The sequence below is a fragment of the Aquarana catesbeiana genome, linkage group LG07 (genome assembly GCF_042186555.1).
Source record: "Aquarana catesbeiana isolate 2022-GZ linkage group LG07, ASM4218655v1, whole genome shotgun sequence".
NCBI lineage: Eukaryota > Metazoa > Chordata > Amphibia > Anura > Ranidae > Aquarana > Aquarana catesbeiana.
The window spans coordinates 82,423,663-82,448,418 of NC_133330.1; the positions used below are offsets into that span (position 1 = coordinate 82,423,663).

The window sequence follows — 24,756 nt, forward strand, 5'->3', positions numbered from 1 at the left end:
GACGCCATGCCAACTTAAGGCAGGAATGGTGGTTTGCGACAATGGCACCAACCTCCTCTCTGCCCTCTGACAGGGACAGATGACCCATGTGCCCTGTTTGGCTCACGTCCTTAACTTGGTGGTGCAGCGGTTCTTAGGCAGGTACCCGGGCTTACAGGATGTCCTGAGGCAGGCCAGGAAAGTCTGTGTGCATTTCCGCCGGTCATATAATGCCAGTGCTCGGCTGGCAGACCTCCAAAAGAAGTTTAACCTGCCCAAGAACCACCTAATCTGTGTCATGCCCACCAGGTGGAACTCAACATTGGCCATGCTGCAGCGACTGCACATACAGCAGAGGGCCATCAATGAGTATCTGTGCGACTATGGCACCAGGACAGGGTCAGGGGAGCTTGTTTTTTTTTCCCCACGCCAGTGGGCCATGATCAGGGATGCATGCACTGTCCTGTCCCCTTTTGAGGAGGCCACAAGGATGGTGAGAAGTGACAGTGCATGCATCAGTGACACTGTCCCCCTTGTCCACCTGTTGGAGCACACGCTGCGTGGAATAATGGACAGGGCACTTGAGGCAGAACAGAGGCAGGAAGAGGAGGACTTCTTTAGCTTCCAAGGCCCCCTTTATCCAGACAGTAGTCCTGCATGCCCGCCGATCACACAGGAAGAGGAGGAGGAGGAGGATTGTGTCAGTATGGAGGTGGAGCCTGGCATTCAGCATCAGCAGCAGTCTTTAAGGGATCAGTCCCAAGAAACACATGGACTTGTATGCGGCTGGGAGGAGGTGGCTGCGGACCATGTCGTCCTTAGTGACCCAGAGGACTCCGGACCGAATGCCTCAGCAAACCTATGCTGCATGGCCTCCCTGATCCTGCAAAGCCTACGTAAGGATCCTCGTATTCGTGGTATCAAGGAGAAGGACCAATACTGGCTGGCAACCCTCCTTGATCCACGTTACAAAGGTAAGGTTGCGGACCTTATCTTGCTGTCGCAGAGGGAGCAGAGGATAAAACATCTTCGGGAGGCCTTGCAGAAAGGTCTGCAACGCGTTCCCAGAGACTGGGAGGTTACAAACTCCTGTTTCTGGACAACATGTTGCTGAGGCTTCGGTCAGTCAAAGAAGGAGCGGTGGAGAAGGTGGCCGTCTGACCGATGCGTTCAGACAGTTTTTTAGTCCGCAGCCCCAAGGTATGATCGGTTCCAGCAACCATCGCCAGCATCTGTTTTACATGGTGCAGGAATACCTAGGGGCAAGATCTGACTTGGGCACCTTTCCCACCGAAAATCCTCTGGGTTACTGGGTCTTGGGGATGGATCACTGGCCAGAGCTTGCACAGTATGCAATTGAGCTACTGGCCTGTCCTGCATCCAGCATTCTTTCGGAACGCATATTCAGTGCTGCTGGAGGCTTTGTAACCGATCACAGGGTGCGTCTGTCCACCGACTCGGTCGATCGACTGACCTTCATAAAAATGAATCAGTCTTGGATCACCACCAGCTACCAAGCACCTGATGCTGATGTAACCGAATAATTTTTTTTGAAATCTCAGATCCCTTCAAAGACTGCCTATGCTGATGCTGAGTGACTATCCTGAGTAATTATCCTCTTCCTCCTCAATGATCACGCTGATAGCTTGTAAGAACATTTTTAGTTCTGGGCGCCGCCACCAGTGCCTAAGGTCCAATTTTTCAGCCCCTGTTTAACAGGGGCGTGTAATTACAATTTTTGATGCAATACTTTGCATCAGGGCTCGTTCCTGCGTTCCAACTAGAGTATCTGTGAGGGGTTGCAGTGTTGTGGCACCAGCACCAGTGCCTAAGGCCCAATTTTTCTGCACCTGTTTAACAGGGACGTGTAATTACAATTTTTGATGCAATACTTTGCATCAGGGCTCGTTCCTGCGTTCCAACTAGAGTATCTTTGAGGGGTTGCAGTGTTGTGTAACCAGCACCAGTGCCTAAGGCTCAATTTTTCAGCCCCTGTTTAACAGGGGCGTGTAATTACAATTTTTGATGCAATACTTTGCAGCAGGGCTCGTTCCTGCGTTCCAACTAGAGTATCTGTGAGAGGTTGCAGTGTTGTGGCACCAACATCACCACCACCACCACCAAAGGCCCAATTTTTCTGCCCCTGTTCAACAGGGGCATGTAATTACAATTCTTGATCTAATATTTCACAGCAGGGCCCGTTTCTGCGCCCACCAAGAGCAAGTGAGGACTTAGTGTTGTGGCACCAGCACCACCACCAAAGGCCCAATTTTTCTGCCCCTGTTCAACAGGGGCATGTAATTACAATTCTTGATCTAATATTTCACAGCAGGGCCCGTTTCTGCGTCCACCAAGAGCGAGTGAGGACTTACAGTGTTGTGGCACCAGCACCACCACCAAAGGCCCAATTTTTCTGCCCCTGTTCAACAGGGGCATGTAATTACAATTCTTGATCTAATATTTCACAGCAGAGCCCTGTGAGGGCTTACAGTGTTGTGGCCACAACAACACCTAAGGCCCAAATTTCTGCTGAGTATATAGGGCAGGCCCCTACTTTCAAACATCCAACTTACAAACGACTCCTACTTGCAAACGGAAGGAGACAACAGGAAGTGAGATGAAATCTACCCCTAGGAAGGGAAATTCTCTCCTGTAAGAGTTAATATGGGAAAAACATTTCTCCTTTCCACTAATGCTTTATCACCAATCCTTGTTTCACAAAAAAAAAACACATTTTCAAAAAACATTTGTCATTGGGACAAAAAGTGAGGTGAAATCTTCTGAAGAGGAGCAGAGACAGCAAAACAAATGTCACAGGGGTGATAACCCTTCCCTATATTTTCCAAAAAGCTTAAAATAGATTTTGTGGCTGGAGCTAAACACGTTAAAAATGTACCAGTTCAAAATTACAAACAGATTCTACTTAACAACAAACCTACAGTCCCTGTCTTGTTTGCACCGCCTGTATACTGCTGTTCAGAGTACAGAGCCTGTATACTGCTGTTTCATTTTTTAATTTGGGTGCGGGGTTCCCCTTAATATCCATACAAGACCCAAAGGGCCTGGTAATGGACTGGGAGGTACCCATGCCGTTTGTCTCACTGATTTTCATCCATATTGCCAGGACCCGACATTACATTAAAGCCGCAAGCAGTTTTAAATGACTTTTTTTCCTTTAAAAATGACATTTTGTGCAGGGACTGTTCTAAGCACGGGAAACACGCGCCACTTTACAGGCATACTATAAACACCCCCAGGTACGATATTTAAAGGAATATTTCACTTTTTTTTTTACTTTAAGCATCATTAACCACTTGACCACTGGGCACTTAAACTCCCTTCCTAACCAGACCAATTTTCAGCTTTCGGTGCTCTCACATTTTGAATGACAATTACTCAGTCATGCAACACTGTACCCATATGAAATTTTCGTCCTTTTGTTCACTCAAGTAGAGCTTTCTTTTGGTGGTATTTGATCACCTCTGGGTTTTTTATTTTCTGTGCTATAAATGAAAAAAGACCGAAATTTGTTTCATTTGTATTATAAAATTTTGAAAATTTTTCTTCATAAATTTGGGCCAAAATTTATACTGCTACATATCTTTGGTAAAAATAACCCAAATTAGTGGATATTATTTAGTCTGTGTGAAAGTTATAGAGTCTACAAGCTATGGTGCCAATCACTGAAAATTGATCACATCTGATGTACTGAGGCCTATCTCATTTCTTGAGACCCTAACAAGCCAGGAAAGTACAAATACCCACAAAATGACCCCTTTTGGAAAGTAGACATTCCAAGGTATTTAGTAAGAGGCATGGTGAGTTTTTTGAAGTTGTTATTTTTTCCCACGATTCTTTGCAAAATGAAGATTTTTTTTATTTTTATTTTTTTTCACACCAAATTGTCATCATAACAGGTTATTTCTCTCACATGGGGTGTACATTACACAAATGACACCCCAAAATATATTCTGCTACTCCTCCTGAGTATGGGTATAACACACGTGTGAGACTTTTACACAACCTGGCCACATAAAGAGGCGCAACATTGAAGTAGCACATTCAGGCGTTCTAGGAGCATAAATTACACATCTAATCTCTCAACCACCTATTACACTTTTGAAGGCCCTGGAGCACCAGGACAATGGAAACGCCCACAAAGTGACCCCATTTTGGAAAGCAAACACCCCAATGTATAATCTATGAGGCATAATGAGTCTTTTGAATGGTTCATTTTTTTCCAGAAGTTTTTGGAAAATGTGGAAAAAAAATGAAAACGCATGGGAGACGGATAATTTAGGTTGTACCTTCACGACATTACAGATACAGAACATGTTAAGATTTGTACCAAAATCCAAGAGACCAACTTTAAAATACTAACAAGATGGTATCTGACACCGAGCCGTTTACACTCCATCTTCCCTGACACACCAGACAGTTGCTGGAGATGTCAGAGAGACATAGGGACGATCTTGCATATCTTCTCGACCTGCCCTAAATTGACAGAATTTTGGACGACAGTTCGTATTGTAACGAGCCCCTTGCTCAGTTCCACTCTCCCGACACTCCTCTGCTGCTATAGAATCAGACTGCAGATCACAACATCTGATTGTTCGGTCATCCGATGCTCCGGGACTAGAACTACAGCTCTGTGCCATTCTAGTCCAGTTGTGATAGCTCAGAACAAACACCAGGCAGGCTGTATGTAAGTTCAACCAGGAATCTCTCTTTATTGACAAGAAGTCTTATTTATACAATAAAAGAGGAGGTGCAGGCCTCCTGCTCAGATTACTCTAACAATACAGCTGTAACCTAATTAACCTAATTAACATGAACTAATTAACTAATCCCTTTAGACAGCCTAGATGACTCAGACATGACTTTTAGGCCAGACTGGCTGTCTTGTAGTTCAGAAAATCCAATCAACATTATCACAATCCACATAGACTCTTCTTCACACAATATCAGAGTTAATTAACACTACAACAATGGGGATCTAATGACCCTTAGATCCCATACTATAGACTTATTTACAATACACATTTTAGCATACAACAGATCGACAGGTGCTGGAATTTACATCAGCATCTCCTAACAGTATCTGTCCCAGCATTATGAATCAACCACTATTCCAATATTCATGACAATACTCCACCCTGGGAAACAGTCCAACAGCCACAGTGGGACCCCGAACGGGATAACCCATCCGCATTCCCGTTTTGAGGCCCTGGCTGATATTGTATGGTGAAATTGTACGGTTGCAAACCAGGCTCCACCTTAGTAATCGGCCGTTCTCTCCCGCCACCCGGTTGAGCCATATCAAAGGATTGTGGTCCGTCATGACGGTAAAAGAGCGTCCATACACATAGGGCTGCAGTTTCTTTAAAGCCCAGACTAAGGCCAAACACTCTTTTTCCACGGCAGCATATCCAACTTCACGGGGTAACAACTTGCGGCTGAGATACGCCACCGGGTGCTCTTTCCCGACATCGCCAACTTGACTTAGTACGTCTCCCAGTCATGGACATGGAGGCATCAGTATGAATGACAAAGCGTTTGTTAGGATCGGGTGCTGCCAGTATGGGAGCTTGCGTTAGGGCGGTTTTTAACTGATGAAATGCTGTCTCGCACTCCCGTGACCACAGGACCTGTCTAGGGAGAGTCTTTTTGGTCAGGTCCGTCAGGGGTTTGGCTATGTCACTATAGTGGGGTACAAACTTCCTGTAGTACCCTGCTGTCCCTAAAAATGCAAGTACCTGGGTCTTGGTTCTGGGAACTGGCCAGTTTAGGACGGCCTCGATTTTTGCAGGTTCTGGCCTCTGCTTCCCACACCCCACTCTGTGTCCCAGATATTGTACCTCAGACATCCCGATATTACATTTGTCTGGCTTCAGGGTCAGGTTAGCGGCTCGGATCCTATCTAGCACTATTCCCTACAGGGGAAGCCCAGGGGCTTGCCGATGGTTCGATCACCCCTAACTCAAGCATCTCCCTAATCTCCACTCTCATCCCTTCTTGCACTGCTCCGGGAATCCTATAGGCTGGTTGTCTCAGGGGCTTCTGCCCGGGGGTCTCTACCTTGTGCACAGCTATGTGAGTGTACCCAGGGAGTGTCGAGAATATCTCCTGCCGGTCCTGGAGTAATTCTCTGGCCTGTTCTCGTTCTTGGGATCCTAATCTATCTCCTAGCCGTATATCCTCCACACCCCTGGAACAGTTACTGAATTCGGGAAGCTCCAGCATCGGTAGATATTCAGAGTCCCCGGTGGCAGGAGTGCATATGGCAGCTACGGCCTCAGTCCTCTCATGATAGGCCTTCATCATATTAATGTGGAACGTCCTCTTAATGTTTGTGTCTGCACAGCTGCCAACCACGTAGGTGGTATCGCACAGCTGATAGGGGCCCTGCCAGGAGGCCTGTAATTTATTTTGCTTCAGGGGTTTTAGTACCAGGACTTTCTGTCCGATATAAAAGGTTTGATTCCGCGCAGATCGATTATACCAAACCTTCTGCTGATACTGGGCCGATTGCATATTCTCATGGACTAGATCGGTAAGTTCCCGCAGGCGCTCCCTGAGTTCCAAGACATAACTAAGGATGGGGAGGCCTTCTGGATCCTTTACCCCCTCCCACTGGACCCTCACTAAGTCTAAGGGCCCCCTAACCCTTCGCCCATACAACAGCTCAAATGGGGAAAACCCTGTGGACTCTTGGGGTACCTCTCTATAGGCGAACAGTAGATGTGGAAGATATTTCTCCCAATCCTTCCTACTCTCCGCGAAGGCCCGAAGCAGCTGCTTCAGGGTCCCGTTAAATCTCTCACACAGCCCGTTAGTCTGAGGGTGGTAGGGGGCGCTCTGGAGGGGTTTAATCCCACAGAGACGCCAGAGCTGCTGCGTCAGCTCGGCTGTGAACTGGGTACCCTGATCGGACAATATCTCCTGGGGAAACCCTACCCTAGTGAATACCCGCAGTAAGGCATCTGCTACTGTATCCGCCTGGATATTGGATAAGGGAATGGCCTCCGGGTACCGGGTGGCGTAATCCACCACCGTAAGAATATACTTCTTCCCAGTGGCACTGGGGCGGGCCAGTGGGCCTATAATATCAACCGCAATGCGGCTAAAGGGTTCTCTAATGATCGGCAGGGGTTGCAGCGAGGCTTTTGGGTGATCCCCTGTTTTCCCTACTTTCTGACAAGTCTCACAGGTCCGGCAGTATTCTCGCACCTCAGCATGTAACCTGGGCCAGAAGAACGCATGAGACAACCGACTCCGGGTGTTAGCTATCCCTAAATGTCCGGCCAAGGGGATGTCATGAGCCAGCCGCAATAGCTCCCGTCTGTATTTCTGGGGTACAACTAGCTGTTTGTGGGGACCCTGTCGCTTACCAGTACCCATTCCCTCGGTGTAACAATATAGAAACCCCCCCTCCCGCTCTATTCTGTCTTCCCCCAACCCCCCTGGATCCTTGCCCGCCCTGTCCCGATAACCAGCTAATGTTGGGTCATTCTGAGTCTCTTGCCTAATGTCGGAGGGAGAATCCCAGGACACAGAGTTGTCAAGTCGGGGTAATGTAGGAGGATTTGGTCTTACCTGGGTCCCCATAGGAGTGGAGTTGCCTTGAAGTTGGCTCTGACGTCGGGTGGTCACGGCCATGGCGGCCTCTGGGGCATATGAGGAAGTCAAATGCCCCAAATCGTTCCCCAAAAGTACTTCCGCGGGTAACTCACGTAGTAATCCCACTCGCATTTGTCGCTCCCCTGAGCCCCAATCCAAGAGGACTTGGGCGGTGAATAAACGTAGCACCTTGCCCCCTGCTACCTTGACTGCAACAGTCTGGCCGGTCCGGGCCGACTGGGGAATCATGTGAGGCTGGATGAGGGTAATCGTAGCCCCGGAATCGCGGAGTCCCTGGGCCGACTGCCCATTAACCCATACTGCCTGACGATGGTGCTGCCAATTATCTCCGGCAGCAGCTTGGACGGGATCAGCCTCAAAAAGTTCGCCAAACTCTTCCTGAACATCTCGATGGTTTGGCTCGTTCTGGAAGTAATGAGCCACTGGTCTGGATGGATGAGCAGTCTCTCGGTACCTTGTGTATCGGGTAGGACAATATCGCTGCAGATGACCGGTTTGGTTACAGGTATAGCACTTAGGTCCGTTAGGAGGGTTGGGTCGGGTTGGGGTTCTAGAGGCAGACCACTGCGGTACTGAAGTTGGGTTAGAGGCTGGTAAACTGGGCCGAGATAGTGGATAGCGCTCGCTTTCGCATGACCTTCGAGAGTCCAGATATTCATCAGCCAAAGTAGCCGCTTGCTGTACAGTCTGTGGTCGCTTATCTCGCACCCAATCCCGTACTACCGGAGGGGTGTGGTTAAAGAACTGTTCTAAGAGTACTAGCTGGGTGATGTCCTCTATGGTATGAGCGTGGCTTCCCTGGAACCAGCCCTTAAGGTTCTGCTGCAGACGATGTGCCCACTCCACGTATGTTATGTTGGCTTGTTTCCGGGATTCTCTAAACTTACTCCGACTGGCTTCGGGTGTAATGGCAAATCGGGCTAGCAGAGCTTCTTTTACCCGGTCATAATTTTTAGCGTCCTCGTCCTCCAGGGCCCGATACGCATCGGCTGCTTTGCCAGTCAAATTACTCGCCAGTAAAGCAACCCAATCTTGGGACAGTACATTATGTATCTGGCATAGTCTCTCAAAGTCCTGCAGGAACGCTTCAATTTCCTCCTCTCCTTCCTTAAATAGTTTGAACGGCCGAAAGGGTAACTTACGGAAAGGCGCTGTATCTTTAGGTGTTGTCTTCGATTGCTGTATTTCCGCCATTCTCCGCTCATGTTGCCGCTCTAGTTCTCTCTCTTGTCGCTCATCCTGCCGCTGGATGTCTCTAATGGCATTCTGTATGGCGGTCTCTGATGGGTTAGCACCATATAATGCCAACCGCTCTCGAACTCGTTGCTGAAACAAGTCTTCAACTGACCAGAGTCCCGCATCACCATCCCTCTGATTCATCTTGGCTAGCTCACTGATCAGGGTGGCCTTCTTCTTTGTCCCACCGGTCCCTCAACGGCTCTCAAGTAAGTGTTTCAGCGTGGCTCTCCTGCAGGCTGCATAGCTGGCCATTCACTGTGGTGGTTTGGAGTGTCCCAGTAACTGGAGAGCGAATCCCACGGCTGCCAACCAATGTAACGAGCCCCTTGCTCGCTCAGTTCCACTCTCCCGACACTCCTCTGCTGCTATAGAATCAGACTGCAGATCACAACATCTGATTGTTTGGTCATCCGATGCTCCGGGACTAGAACTACAGCTCTGTGCCGTTCTAGTCCAGTTGTGATAGCTCAGAACAAACACCAGGCAGGCTGTATGTAAGTTCAACCAGGAATCTCTCTTTATTGACAAGAAGTCTTATTTATACAATAAAAGAGGAGGTGCAGGCCTCCTGCTCATATTACTCTAACAATACAGCTGTAACCTAATTAAACTAATTAACCTAATTAACATGAACTAATTAACTAATCCCTTTAGACAGCCTAGATGACTCAGACATGACTTTTAGGCCAGGCTGGCTGTCTTGTAATTCAGAAAATCCAATCAACATTATCACAATCCACATAGACTCTTCTTCACACAATAGCAGAGTTAATTAACACTACAACAATCGGGATCTAATGACTCTTAGATCCCATACTATAGACTTATTTACAATACACATTTTAGCATACAACAGACAGACAGGTGCTGGAATTTACATCAGCATCTCCTAACAGTATCTGTCCCAGCATTATAAATCAACCAATATTTATGACAGTACCATATCCCAAAAATTTACAGATGACATAATTCCTAATGACCCTGCATTCTTTTTATTGGATATATCGACCATCCCTGCTAGAGTCTACAAAAAAATCAATCCGAAGACATCTACTCAACGCAGTTAAGTCTTGCATTCCTCTACTCTGGAAACAACAATATCCACCGACCACAGCAAATTGGCTGATCCAGAAGAAGGGAAAGCCCTTCTTGAAACATAAGCCTCCTGATAACCCCGAGCATTGAAATAGAGCTGTAAACCTGACCCATAGCTGTGACTCCCTATCCCACTCTCTTACACTATCCACACTCCCCCCCCCCCCCCAATCTCTAATTCTGCTATTCCTCCCCCCCCATCCCTTTTTTCCTCATTTCTCTTTTCTTTTCATTTCTAGCTTTCTACTTTTACTATATCTCATAAAGATAATAGAAAATAAGAAAGAGTAGCCCTACCCAGTTATATACCGCTGCAATGTAAATTATTTTGTCTATAGAGTAAGCAGAAGCAGACCTACAGGAGGTCTGGACACCAAGATACAGAAAACTCTAATGCCGCGTACACACGAGCGGACTTTCTATCCTACTTGGTCCGGCACACTTTCCGACGGACTTTGTCCGCCAGGTGCGCCGGACTTTAAAACGAACGGACTTGCCCACACACGCCGGGATTTTCCGGCGGGCTAAGTCCGCCCGTCTTTCCGACGGACTTTCGCCGGAGTTCCGGCGGACTTTCAGAATGAACGGACTTGCCCACACACGGACAAGTCCGTTCATTTTGAACGTGACTCAGGTGCGACGGGACTAGAAAAGGATGTCAATCTTGCCGCTTTTACCGGCTAGATTGACACCTTGCGAGCCCCGTCGCGGGGCATACCAGGCCCATAGGTCTGGTATGGATTATAAAGGGGAACCCCGCTACGCCGAAAAAACGGCGTGGGGTCCCCCCTAAAATCCATACCAGACCCCGATCCGAGCACGCAGCCTGGCCGGTCAGGAAAGGGGGTGGGGACGAGCGAGCGCCCCCCCCCTCCTGAACCGTACCAGGCCGCATGCCCTCAACATGGGGGGTGGGTGCTTTGGGGGAGGGGGGCGCCCTGCGCCCCCCCCCCCAAAGCACCTTGTCCCCATGTTGATGAGGACAAGGGCCTCTTCCCGACAACCCTGGCCGTTGGTTGTCGGGGTCTGCGGGCGGGGGCTTATCGGAATCTGGGAGCCCCCTTTAATAAGGGGGCCCCCAGATCCCGGCCCCCCACCCTATGTAAATGAGTATGGGGTACATGGTACCCCTACCCATTTACCTAGGAAAAAAGTGTAAGTAATAAAACACACCACACAGGTTTTTAAAATATTTTATTAAACAGCTCCGGGGGGGGGGTCTTCTTCCGGCTTCGGGGGTCCCTCCGCTTCATCTTCTCCCGGCGTCCGGTTGGTTCTTCTCCGCTCTCCGGCCTCTTCTCCCGGTGTCGCAGGTCTTCGGCCGGCCCCTCCGCTCTCTTCATGTAGCTCTATTGCGAGCGGAGGTCCGGACTTCTGGGCTTCTTGGCTTCTTGGCTTCTTGGCTTCTCTTCTCTTCTCTTCCCCCAGATGTTGACACGACGCTCTCTCCGGCTGGACTGGTCTCTGAGGGCTGCGTTGTGACTTATATAGGCGGAGACCCCGCCCCCATATGATGTCACAGTCCCTGGGCATGCTGGGACTGTGACGTTTTAGGGGGCGTGGTCGGGGGGCGTGGTCGACCACGCCCCTAAAACGTCACAGTCCCAGCATGCCCAGGGACTGTGACATCATATGGGGGCGGGGTCTCCGCCTATATAAGTCACAACGCAGCCCTCAGAAACCAGTCCAGCCGGAGAGAGCGTCGTGTCAACATCTGGGGGAAGAGAAGAGAAGCCAAGCCAAGCCAAGAAGCCAAGAAGCCAAGAAGCCAAGAAGCCAAGAAGCCAAGAAGCCCGGACCTCCGCTCGCAATAGAGCTACATGAAGAGAGCGGAGGGGCCGGCCGAAGACCTGCGACACCGGGAGAAGAGGCCGGAGAGCGGAGAAGAACCAACCGGACGCCGGGAGAAGATGAAGCGGAGGGACCCCCGAAGCCGGAAGAAGACCCCCGAAGCCGGAGGAAGATCCCCCCCCGGAGCTGTTTAATAAAATATTTTAAAAACCTGTGTAGTGTGTTTTATTACTTACACTTTTTTCCTAGGTAAATGGGTAGGGGTACCATGTACCCCATACTCATTTACATAGGGTGGGGGGCCGGGATCTGGGGGCCCCCTTATTAAAGGGGGCTCCCAGATTCCGATAAGCCCCCGCCCGCAGACCCCGACAACCAACGGCCAGGGTTGTCGGGAAGAGGCCCTTGTCCTCATCAACATGGGGACAAGGTGCTTTGGGGGGGGGGGCGCAGGGCGCCCCCCTCCCCCAAAGCACCCACCCCCCATGTTGAGGGCATGCGGCCTGGTACGGTTCAGGAGGGGGGGGCGCTCGCTCGTCCCCACCCCCTTTCCTGACCGGCCGGGCTGCGTGCTCGGATCGGGGTCTGGTATGGATTTTAGGGGGACCCCACGCCGTTTTTTCGGCGTAGCGGGGTTCCCCTTTATAATCCATACCAGACCTAAGGGCCTGGTATGCCCCGCGCTCGCCGCAATAGGAAGATTTGTTTTTCCTATTGCAGCGAGCGCGAGATGCAATACCATCCCCTCGTGTCGTATTTGGTCTGTCGGACCAGCCTACACACGAGCGGGCTTTCCGTCGGACCAGCACACACACGAGCGGACTTTCCGCCCGAAACTGAGTCCGACGGAAAGATTTCAAACATGTTTGAAATCTAGGTCCGGCGGGCTTTTGGGAAGAAGTCCGCCGGAAAAGTCCGCCGCCGCCCACACACGGGCGGATTGTCCGGCACACTCTGGTCCGCCGGACCAAGTATGCCGGAAAGTCCGACCGTGTGTACGCGGCATAACTCAAGTAATAAAGAAAATCTTGCTTTGTTCTCATAGTACTAAGTTGTTAGAGGCTGCAACCTCAACTCTTTATATGCTTATGATGTTACATTGGGGCATGGCCCTTTCTTGAAGTTTTTCAGACGGATCCAGACTGAACCACAATGTATGTCTATGGTCGGTCAGATGTAAAGGCACATACTTTTGTTTACACCTGCTTACCTGTCCACAGAAAAAAAATGGAGAATATCTGAGAGCTTTTCTGTTCTTGTAGATGTAACCGGATGTAAATAAATTAAACCTCTTCTGTTTTACGTCTGTTTTTAGGCAAGAAACATATTTTTGTTTATACGTTTGTCACCAATGACTATTTTCTTCAACTACTAATAAAATAGACATGTAAAAAACGGGTGCAAAAATAGTTGTAAACTGAACTGAAGAGGGATGTGCAAACTGGTGTAAATTAATTTTAATTAATTTAATTAATTTTTCAGTATTCATCAGTTTTTTACTTGCTACAAAATGGGACTAAATTGATGACCCGTGTGTGAAAGGACCCTTGGGACTCGTGTACACTGGGTATTTAGCCCTGTGTATGGATCTCTGGTGTTTAGCTGCAGGCAGAGGGCATCAGTGCGCTGTCCAGCCCCGCTACAGGCAGCCTGTTAAACTCTATGAGAGGCTAACACCTGCTGCTGCTCAACAGGACTGGACAGAGCACCTAGCAGTACGATTGTTTAAGGCAGTAGGCGCCAGGGCCAATCCTGGGCGTGTGCACTGCACCCCGGCGCTGCAAGCTGCTGCAGAGGAGGGGCGCTGAAGCTGTGGAACTCACTTGACTTGCCGGCCGCCTCTGCTGTGCGCTACACTGGTTGCTAGGAATCGCATGCCGCCTGGCATCTAGCAACCAGTAGCGTCAGAGGCCGCAGCTGTCCCAGCATTCAGAATGCGCCGCGGCCAACCCAGCATCCAGAGCGCACCACCTCCACGGCTAATACACTAGCTCCACCAATGCCATGTTCTTCAGATAACGTGGCTTGGAGGGAGGGGAGCGGAGAATACCTGAAGAGAGCTGCTTTAGCCTGCCTTGCTGCCAGTGTCTGAGCTCAGCTGAGCAGCTGCCCACCTGCACTGCACCAGCATAGCAACTGCCACTGCCTGACACTGTGTTCTGGAGGCTCGGAATTGACCCTCGGCTTCACCCTGTAAGTTGTGCCCATCAAAAGCAGCCACTGTGCCCATCAAATGCAGCCACTGTGCCCATCAAATGCAGCCACTGTGCCCATCAAACGCAGCCACTATGCCCCCTCAAATGCTGCCACTTTGCCCATCAAATAGTGCCACATCAAATGCTGTCACTGTGCCCATGAAATAGTGCCACATCAAATGCTGTCACTGTGCCCATCAAATAGTGCCACTGTGACCCCCCCCCCCGCCAAAGGGGAGGAGTAAGATGACCACGCCCATGTGGGGGTGCCAGAAATATTTTTGCACCCAGGCGCCTGTGACCCTAGGATTGGCCCTGCTAGGCACCCAGGGATGAATGCGCAGACTTCTTGCATTCCAACATTCATCCCTGAGTTGCATACTGCCCTTCTTTCTTTACAGTTGTGCTTTACTTTACCTTTAGCTGACTCATTAGAATCTACATTACGTGGCCATTAGGAGGGGGCTTACTTTGTCTACTGGATTTTTCATTCATGCTGTATTATGGAAATATCTCCAGAAATAGTATTTTTTTTACAGCTATTGGGGGGGGGGGGGGGGGGGGAATAAAGTCAACCCAATTAGTTGCAAATTTTAAGAAAACTGGTGTGATCTTTGTAATACGTATTATTTGTAAAGGTTGTTTTGCTTATAAACATCTTCCTTTTTTATCCGCCATTGCAGAGGATATAGAAAAATGGAGAGCGGAGAAGGAAGCTCTCCTTGCATCTGGTGATAAAAATGAAGAGGAGGAGGAAGTCAATATCTATGCAGTGACAGTGGATGAGGTAAAATGCTTTCTTGGGTCAGTAATGTGATTTTTTTTTCATCTTAACGGATGATGGTAGGTTTGGGGTACTTGATTCTTTTAAGGCCACAGCAGTCCGTATACCATTGTTCTGAAACCAGATTATGAAAAATGTGTGAATAGTGGCATCTTAAACAAGTATTTAGACCCCACTTACACTTGTCTTAAAGTTGTCCCCCTCTTCAGTAGTATCTCATTATCACACAGTATCTCTGTCTTAAAGTTGCCCCCCTCTTCAGTAATATCTCATTATCACATTCATTAGGGTTGTACCGATACTAGTATTGTTATCAGTGCTGATACCGAGTATTTGCACAAGTATCGGTACTCATGCAAATGCACAATACTGAAACCGTACTTTAAGGCTTGGTTCTTTGAGCTGTCAGTGGGGTCTTCCCTGTTGACAGCTAAAGTGTTAAGGAAGTCCGGTAATTGGAGCTGTCAAAAAAAAAAAAAAGCAGACGGCAATGTTTATTGACAACATTGCTCAGCCGCTGAAACACTAAAATAAAAAGAAACATTGTTTCTTCATCTGCAGATCAAAGGGATGAACACATGTTCCTCTGTTTAACACCTTATAACCCTTAATTTACTCTAATCAGCCTTAATTAACTCCCTATTCTCCTCCATTTAATTATTTTCCTGCTTTTATTTTTTTTTTTTGTTTACGTCTATTTATAAACAATAAAAACTTTTTTTGTTTGCTTTGTTAGTGAATATTTTTACACATATATATTAACATATATGTACACATTTCACATTGAAAAAGCACAAAATTAAAAAAAAAATCTATTTATATCATTTGTAAATAACTTTTTAATGCCTTTGTACCATTGCTGACAGCTGAAGTGAAAACAAAACAGTTGCCGTAGGTATCAGTAATTGATATCGGCGAGTACTAAAAAAAAAGGATCGTACTCGTAGTCGTAAAATAAATGGTATCGGTGCATCCCTACCATTCATAATTGTTGTTAAAAGAAGTTATATAGTGTTCTGAGAGCATGAACTTCAGCTTCCACAATATATATATTTTTAGATACGCTTTATTTAGAGAAGAGGGCATCTAAGGGACAGTAATCAATTAAACCAAAAATGGAGAGGAAGCCAGAAAGTTGTGGGAGTAATAAAACCATACAGCACATGATTGAGCGTATGTTGCTTCTAATTTGCGCTCAGTTATTTATGACTTGAGGACTAAAAGGATTAGTCCACAACTGAAATGTCAGCTCTTGGTATATTGCTGCTGGATTGAAATGCACACTGAATTTATTCATCTCTGAGGGACTCCAGTGACAAGGCTTTCTATGTTTGCTCACTGTCAGGGCCAGTATGAAAAGGTTTTACGTCCCTTGTTGGATCTTTCATTTATTTTAGGCTTTGAAAATTGCGTAGGATGAGGCTTCTTGCTGAAGATGAGGATTGAATTTAAAGGTATAGGAAACAGGCCAATGATCTACAGACAAGTTAATGTTCTTTTGTGTGAAATACCTGATGATCCTTATAGTTCCCCTGCTTTTCTATTTCAAACTGACTGTGCTAAGCATGAGAGCACATCCATCTCAACACCCCATTGCATTCTACTTGAGAGAACAGCCTGTCTGTATTTCAACGATCTGACTTGTTCTGACACACCCCTATACAGCTGATCACTGGAAAGATCAGTGTTCAGCTGTTCTCTGCCTCCTGCTTACACGCCCCATGCAGTCTCCACCCCACCACTCTAAGCCCCTTATGCAGCTGAGAATAGAAGTCACGTGATATATATATATTTTTATATATATATATATATATATACACACACACCTAGCATTTTGCCTTGCATTTCTGTTTTAAACGTAAAGCTGAGCTCCAGCCCCCCCCCATGAAAAAAGTTAAGTCAGCAGCTACAAATACTGTAACTGCTGACTTTTATTATTAGGACTCCCGGTCTAGGGTTTCTGCAATGTCAGCACCCCAGCTGATTTTTCAATCGGCTCTCGGGTGCTGCCGCCGCCATTCCTTCTAAGGAAAACCGGCAGTGAAGCCTTACGGCTTCACAGTATGGTTGCCACATCATCCCTTTAAACACAAACACATATTATTACATAGGTTCTGTGCTGATTAAGGTGGTAATTAAACTCACTTGGTGCCTTATCTGCATTTAATTAGCCTCAGAACCTGTGTGCAAAGGTGTTCGTGTTTAAAGGGATGAGGTGGCAACTCTACTTCAAAGCTAGTCCCCTGCTGCGCATGCGCGGAGCGTGGTGATTTGTGAATGGCCCGGCAGCGGGGGAGGGAGATGGGGGGACAAACTTCCAGGGGACCTCGCTGCGGCGAGGTCTCCTGAGGTGGGGACGGTTACCTTTCAAAAAATGAGGATGGGGGGGGAAGCAAACAAGCAGAGCTTCCCATTTTGGGTGAAGCTTTGCTTTATTTGGTTGTTTTACAAGGTAAGGGTTCACATATGCTTCAACCACTTCCCGCCCGGCCTATAGCAGAATGGCGGCCGGGCGGTGGTTCAGTTATCCTGACTGGGGGTCATATGACGTCCAGCAGGATATCAGCCACTGCACGCCCGTGAGGGCGCGCATTGCAGCGATTGGTAGTGCGGTGTGTCAGTCTGACACACCACTACATCGATCTCAGTAAAGAGCCTTCGACTGGGGCTCTTTACCACATGATCAGCTGTGTCCAATCACGGCTGATCACGATGTAAACAGGAAGAGCCCTTGATTGGCTTTTCCTCACTCACGTCTGACAGACGCGAGTAGAGGAGAGCTGATCGGTGGCTCTCCTGACATGGGGGTTTGCGCTGACAGATTATCAGCGCAGCCCCCCTTGGATGCCCACACTGGACCACCAGGGAAGCAGCCAGGACCACCAAGGAACCCCCTAACATGTGGATGGCCAGGTACATCCCCCATGGCCATCCACATGTGCCAACTTATGCCCAACATATGCCAATCAGTGCCCACAAATGGGCACTGACTGGCACCATTATAGAACTAATAAAATCAGTGATGCCCAGCAATGCCACCCACCAGTGTAATCAGTGCCACCCATCAGTGGCCCTCAGTGCCACCTATCAGTGCCCATCCATGCCCACCTATTAGTGACCATCAGTGCCCATCTGTGCCACCCATCAGTGCCACCCATAAGTACCCATCAGTGCCGCCTATGAGTGGCCATCAGTGCCGCCTATGAGTGCCCATCAGTGCCGCCTATGAGTGCCCATCAGTGCCGCATACCAGTGCCACCTATCAGAGCCCATCAGTGCCACCTCATTGGTGCCGCCTTATCAGTGCCTGTCAGTGCAGCCATATCAGTGCCCGTCATTGAAGAAGAAAACGTACTTATTTACAAAAAATTTTAAGAGAAACAAAGAAAAACTTTTTTTTTTTCAAAATCTTCAGCCTTTTTTTATTTGTTGCGTAAAAAATAAAAAAAATTGCAGAGGTGATCAAATACCACCAAAAGAAAGCTCTATTTGTGGGAACAAAATGATAAAAAATTTGTTTGGGTACAGTGTAGCATGACCGCGCAATTGTCATTCAAATTGTGATAGCGCTGAAAGCTGAAAATTGGCTTGGGCAGGAAGGTGTATAAGTGCCTGGTATTGAAGTGGTTAAAAATTCACAAATTCACAGTGCCCTCTCCCACTTCTCAAGCTACTCAGTCTTGTAATATGTGGCCTCACTGATTAAAGTTGGCCATAGACAGTTTTATTTTTACTCAGCGGGACTAATGAAAAAGAAATACCAGATTCCTCAATCCACACAAGCAAGGTGGTTGGAGGAATCAGCCAATCGGGACATAGCATTCTGACAGTGGGATCCACCAATATCAGAATACACTGATCAATGGCTGCAGTCACTGTTCAACAAAATGTCCCTTTGGCAGAAGTCGACCAAAGCGCTAAACCGGCCCAATTTTGGTCAGTGTATGGCTAGCTTTAAGGCTCCATTCACACTAGCACGTTTTTTGATGCATTTTGCAGAAATGCATGGGAATTTTTTAACATGGGTTCCTATGGAACATGTTCACATCAATGCTTTTTTGTATCTCTGCGTTTTTGGAAAGGGTCGGGGACTTTTTTTCATGCAAAAAGCAGCGTTTTGCATGTAATGGATTTCAATGGACAAGCATCAAAAACGCAAGTGCACCGTTTTTGCAGCGTTTTTGGTGCGTTATTGGTGCGTTTTTGCCGTTTTTTTTTTTTTTGTTTTTTTTTTGTAATTTTTTTTTAAGACTGTAAAAAAAAATGAAAAAAAAAAAAAAAACGCAAATCGCGGCAAAAACGCGGCAAAAACGCCGCAAAAACGCTACAAAAACGCTGCTCAAAAACGTGCCAAGCATGAAAAAAAAAACCTCCAAAAACGCTCAAAAGCAACATGCATAGGTGTGAATCGAGCCTAAGGCTCGATTCACACCTATGCATGTTGCTTTTGAGCGTTTTTGGAGGTTTTTTTTTCATGCTTGCCACGTTTTTGAGCAGCGTTTTTGCCGCGATTTTGCCGCGATTTGCGTTTTTTTTTTTTTTTTTTTACAGTTTTTTTTTTTACAGTCTAAAAAAAAATTTAAAAAAAATTAAAAAAAAATAAAAAAAAAAAAAAAAAACGGCAAAAACGCATCAAAAACGCTGCAAAAACGCTGATAAAACGGTGCACTTGCGTTTTTGATGCTTGTCCATTGAAATCCATTACATGCAAAACGCTGCTTTTTGCATGAAAAAAAGTCCCCGACCCTTTCCAAAAATGCAGAGAAACAAAAAAGCATTGATGTGAACATGTTCCATAGGAACCCATGTTAAAAAATTCCCGTGCATTTCTGCAAAATGCAAAATGCATCAAAAAACGCGCTAGTGTGAATGGAGCCTTAGGTCTTATTCTCACAGGCATTAAGAACAGGCATATGCTTTGCATAATTGAAGGTTTCCCAATGCTTTTCAAAGCCAATACATTTTATGTAACATAAAAGCTTAGGGTCTAGTACACACATAAAATTCAAAATGTCTTTGCATTGATTTGCTTCACCTTGTTTGTGATCTCGCCATCAACATTTAGCTGGTACTGGGAAAGCTTGCGAAAAACCTTAATTCAAGTCAATGACAGAGTGCCTTATAGACTTGTAAGGGGTTCAGGAAGCTTTTGCTTTTAAGAAATTCCTTTCTAATGAATAACCTATTCAACAAGACCTTCTGGAGGCTTTGGACAAACACCTCCTAAACACAAAAATGCGCTTCAATGCTGTGTGCAAATCTAACATGCAGAATTTTTTTAATGCCCATGGGAACTTTCTGGGAAAGTTTCTTTAGCTTCTAAAGGAAAAACTAAGATGGTCATATAGTGTATATATATTGATCATGTTATGTCTTTTTTACTGAAGGTTACCTCTGCTTTCATTTTCATATTGCTTAGGTTTGTCGCTACTCTCACTTAAAAAAAAAAAAATGGTATATGCAAAGACCGCCTTTATTTTTTATTTTTTGTAATGTTTTATTCTTCGGTTTTCAGTTGTACAAGGTTGAAAATGTATAATCAGACCAAAAAGACATACAGCATAGTATAATCATAAATAGACAATTCCACCGTAAATTTAAGATTACGAAATGCAAATCCCAACTTCAGCCATGTGGCTTCTGTGGAAAACTAGCAGCCGATCAGCATACGAAGCCAATGGCTGCGATCGCTGATCGGAGTGTTCTAGGGGCAGTCCTCCTGTCAGAACACAAAAGCTCTGCAGTGGAGTATGCTGCATTAACATCTGATGTGTTAGTACGACCATCTGCACATTTTTTTTTTCGTTCAGCCTGCTGGGTTGAATGAAAAAACTTCCCCTGTGTACCAAGCATTACTTAAACAGCAAAAGAAAGCAGCTTTCGCAAATTCCTACATAGACAATACCTAATAGCAACTTTATTGTTGGCTCTCTCTAGAGCAGTGGTCATCAACCCTGTCCTCAGGGCCCACTAACAGGCCAGGTTTGCAAGATAACTGAAATACATCACAGGTGATATCATTTGCTGCTCAGTGATTGCAGTATTCTAGTCTGCATCTCCCCGAGGTAATACATAAAACCAGGCCTGTTAGTGGGCCCTGAGGATATGAGTTGATGACCACTGCTCTAGAGGATACAAAGTGTATCCAAGTGGACCATTTTTAAAATCAAATTTGTCATATCTGTCCTGGCAGGTGTGTACCCATTCCTCTCCTTCAAAGATAGAGTTAATTTTTTTGATCCTCTTTTCAATTAAGAGTGTCTGTTTCCAGAATATCAGAATTCAGCTTTTGGTGGCTTTAAGAAGATGGGGATTTTCTTATTACACCCCTGCTTGTTCCTGCTGCGTAACACACCCAACCATAGAAGCAAGAGAGGATGAGATGCAGGTATCTGACATATCCCTAAGCCCTGGTTCACACTGATGCGTTCCAGAACTCATGGAATCGCATGACAAGTGAAATAACATGAGTTTCCTCTGAGGCCATTTACATATCCAATTCAATTTTAAAAGGGATTTTAACATTTCAATTTTTATGCAAGTTAAGTGCAGTGCGATTTGTAGCTACATAGACTTATATGGAAATCGCATGGAGATTGATTATCTGTCCACACCATTCCTGTTGTTTTCTTCAAATCTTTGCTTTGTTCCTTATCTCCCATTCCTGGCCAATGTGAGGGGAGAGAGAGACAGACTAGTATCCAGATCGCATCTAAAACCATAAGAATTGCTTCTGAACCGCATCAACTCCCAATAGAGCTGCTCCTTGAAAGCACACTGCAAAACGGATTACACTTGCACCGCATCAGTGTGAATCTAGGTTGGGGGCCGGTTCCCAATGCTGCGATGTGGGAACACTGCAAATCTACTGCATCGCATCGCATGTCTCCCGGCGGCAGTTCACACTGCCCTATGCGAACTGCTGGGAGTGTCAGGTAAAAGTTAATGACAGCCCCAAATCAGTTCGCATATCGCAGTGCAATCTGCAAACTCAGACAGGAATCGGATCGCATGGTTTGAACATCCATGCGATCCGATTCTGCTGTGGACCAAAAAAAGGGTCCTGTACGAGTTTGGTCCGAATGCGATGCAAATTCAGCCATACCATCTGTATGGCTGAAATCGCATCGCACAGAGATCGGATGTCATGTGCACTGCAGTGCAGTGCGAATCACATCCAATCTCGGACATCGCAGCAGTGGGAACCTAGCCTCAAGCTGTCCGTACAATATTCAATGTTATTCAATTTCCTTAAGGCTGGGTTCACACATGTGCGGTGCGAATTCCAGCTCCGTTTTCTCTGCAAAGAGAAAAAACAGCTGTTCAGCAGTTCCTCTCCGTTGTAGCTGCGGATCAGTCAGCAGGGAGAGGGGGAAGGTGTAGTGAGGAGAAGGAGAGAATTCGTGTTCAGAACAGAATGCATCTGCGAATCAGATGCGTTCCCATAGAAGATAATGTGCTTGTAATTTGCACCGCAATGCCCAGAAAACGCACACGTTTTTGGGCAATGCGCAGTGTGAATGCAACGCACATATGTGAACCAGATGCATTTAAATGAATGCATTTTAAAATGTCCTGCGTATTGGATGCGATGTAAGCCGCATCTAATTTGCATAGCTGTGAACGGGGCCCTAGATTTACCTTCAACTATGTAGTGCAAGGGCCTACTTAATTACATACAAGTTGAAAGTCTTTAGGTTTGACTTCATATTATATGGTTTTTGTAAACCTAATGCAAAATTGTACAAGAAAATTATATAATGTTTGGTCAAGTGTCTGCTGAAGATCTTAAAGATCTTTTTAAGCTGAACTCTCCAGTCTTCTCTCCCATACTCAGATTGCTTACTCTGATTTCACTGCACTGTGAGTTTCTCACATTGTACATTAGAAGCAGCAATAAGTCAGATGGAGGATGTCCAGCATCATCTAGCCTTTTCCTCCCCAGCTTAAATGTCTCTGGCTTGCGTCTCATTAGTGGGTTTTCAGTTCTATTAATTATAGAGGCTCGGCATCATGGGGTGGGGGGCTGCAGGGTGCCTCCCTGCCCCAAAGCACCCACCCCCCATGTTGAGGGCATGCAGCCTGGTACGGTTCAGGAGAGGGGGGGCGCTCGCTCGTCCCCACCCCCTTCCTGACCAGCCGGACTGCGTGCTCGGATAAGGGTTTGGTATGGACTTTGGGGGGGACCCCCTTGCCGTTTTTTCAGCATAGGGGGTCCCCCTTAAAATCCATACCAGACCGAAGGGCCTAGTATGCTCTTAGAGGGGGAACCCATGCCGGTTTTTTATTTAAAATTTGGCGTGGAGTCCCCCCTCAAGATTCATACCAGGCAGTGCCTGGTAAAGTCGGATCCATGTTCATTGAAGTCGGACGCATCTCTGACTTCAAGTTGCAGGGCAAAGTCGGATCCAAAGTAGAACGAGTGTCGTGTCGCACCAGAGTGAACCCGGCCTTAAACAGGCAGAGCTCCTCTGGACTGGACGGCTTAAGTAAATCAGACAGAAGGGCCTGGTATGCTCTTGGAGGGGGAACCCATGCCGATTTTTTATTTAAAATTTGGCATGGAGTTCCCCCTCAAGATCATCAGAGCACAAGTCGCATGCCAAAGTCGGATCAGGCAAGACGGCAATCCGACTTTTATTAGACTTCAATGATATTCAATGGGCTGAAGTAGGATCAAAGTCGGACCAAAGTAGTGCAGGGAGCATTTTCAAAGTCAGACCGACTTGTGTCGGACCAGTTAAGACGGCTCCCATAGGGAAACATTGATTTTCACACGTCATGCGACATGAGCTCCCAATGTCGGAGCGTCTGTGCAGGCACCCGCCTCGAGTATTACCTCTATAAGAGGTATGTCTGGTTCCGCTCCGCTTCCCCAGCGATTTGGGGGCGATCCAGTCCAATGCAGAGGGTTTCTCAACCAGGTTGAGATATACTTCGAGATGCTGTCCCAGGCGTTTCCCATGGACAGAAGCAAAGTAGGTTTTGTGATATCTTTGCTTTCTGAGAGAGCCTTGGCCTGGGCAAACCCTCTATGGGAGACGCAAAAACCTGTTGTCTTGAGTTACCCTGAGTTTGTGTCTTCATTTAAAAGGGTATTTGACATTCCCGCATGCTCCGTTTCTGCTGCCAAGTGCCTCATGTCCATCAAAAAGAGTACGAGGACTGTTGCCGACTACGCCATTGAATACCGTACTCTGGCAGCAGAGGTTGCGTGGAACAATGAGGCCCTCGTGGCTGCTTTTTCTCATGGTCTCTCGGACACCATCGAGGATGAGATAGTAGCCCGAGATATACCCACTGAGCTGGAGAAGTTAATCACGTTTGCCATCCTCATTGACTCCAGACTCAGAGCGAGACTCTCTTTTTAAGGAGCACTTGCGGAAGCCTCCTGTACGTTTGTCTCTGAGCTTTGCAGTCCCACCCGTGCCTCCCTCACCTCCCATGCTTCCTGGTACCGAGTCGGGCAGTGAAGGTGAACCCATGCACTTGGGTTTCACGCGTCTCTCTTTGGATGGGAGAAACTTTAGGAGGAGGGAGAGATTGTGCCTTTATTGTGGCCCGGCAGGTCACTTTTTGAAGTCTTGTCCTACCCGTCCAGGGAATGCCAGAACCTTGAGGTCCTGTCACGGACAGACCTTAGGTGGCATTGTTTCCTCCCCAGTTATCCAGAAGTATAAGCCCCTGGTTTCAGTCACCCTTTCTTGGGCTGAGTCGTCTGTCGAGATACAGGCTCTAATTGACTCTGGGGGCTGCAGGCCTGTTCATTGAGGCTGCCTTTGTATTGAAGCACTCAATTCCGCTGCAGCTGCGTGACACTCCACTTGCCATTGAGGCTCTTGAAAGGAGACCTCTACAGCCTGCTCTTGTGACTCATGAGATGGTTCCATTGTCCATGGCCGTAGGGGCTCTTCACCACGAGATAATCCAATTCCAAGTTATTTCCTCACCTAGATTTCCACTGGATATTGGTTATCCTTGGTTACAGAGGCACAACCCCTCTTTTGATTGGCTCCGTGCTGAGGTTCTCTC

The 24,756-nt window shown here is 47.1% G+C and overlaps 1 protein-coding gene across 3 annotated transcripts in view; it reads left to right on the forward strand.

Annotated features, from left to right (window-relative positions):
* The window catches only part of LOC141103124 (pre-mRNA-splicing factor ISY1 homolog), a 143,824-nt gene that overhangs the window by 105,297 nt on the left and 13,771 nt on the right, over positions 1 to 24,756 (forward strand). For all 3 annotated transcript variants that reach the window (XR_012235250.1, XR_012235251.1, XM_073592385.1), the window contains one exon: positions 14,624 to 14,727. Coding sequence is in view for 1 of the 3 variants with exons in the window: in XM_073592385.1 (XP_073448486.1) it covers positions 14,624 to 14,727 (104 nt within the window). In the remaining 2 variants the exon portion in view is untranslated. The remainder of the gene's footprint in view (positions 1 to 14,623; positions 14,728 to 24,756) is intronic.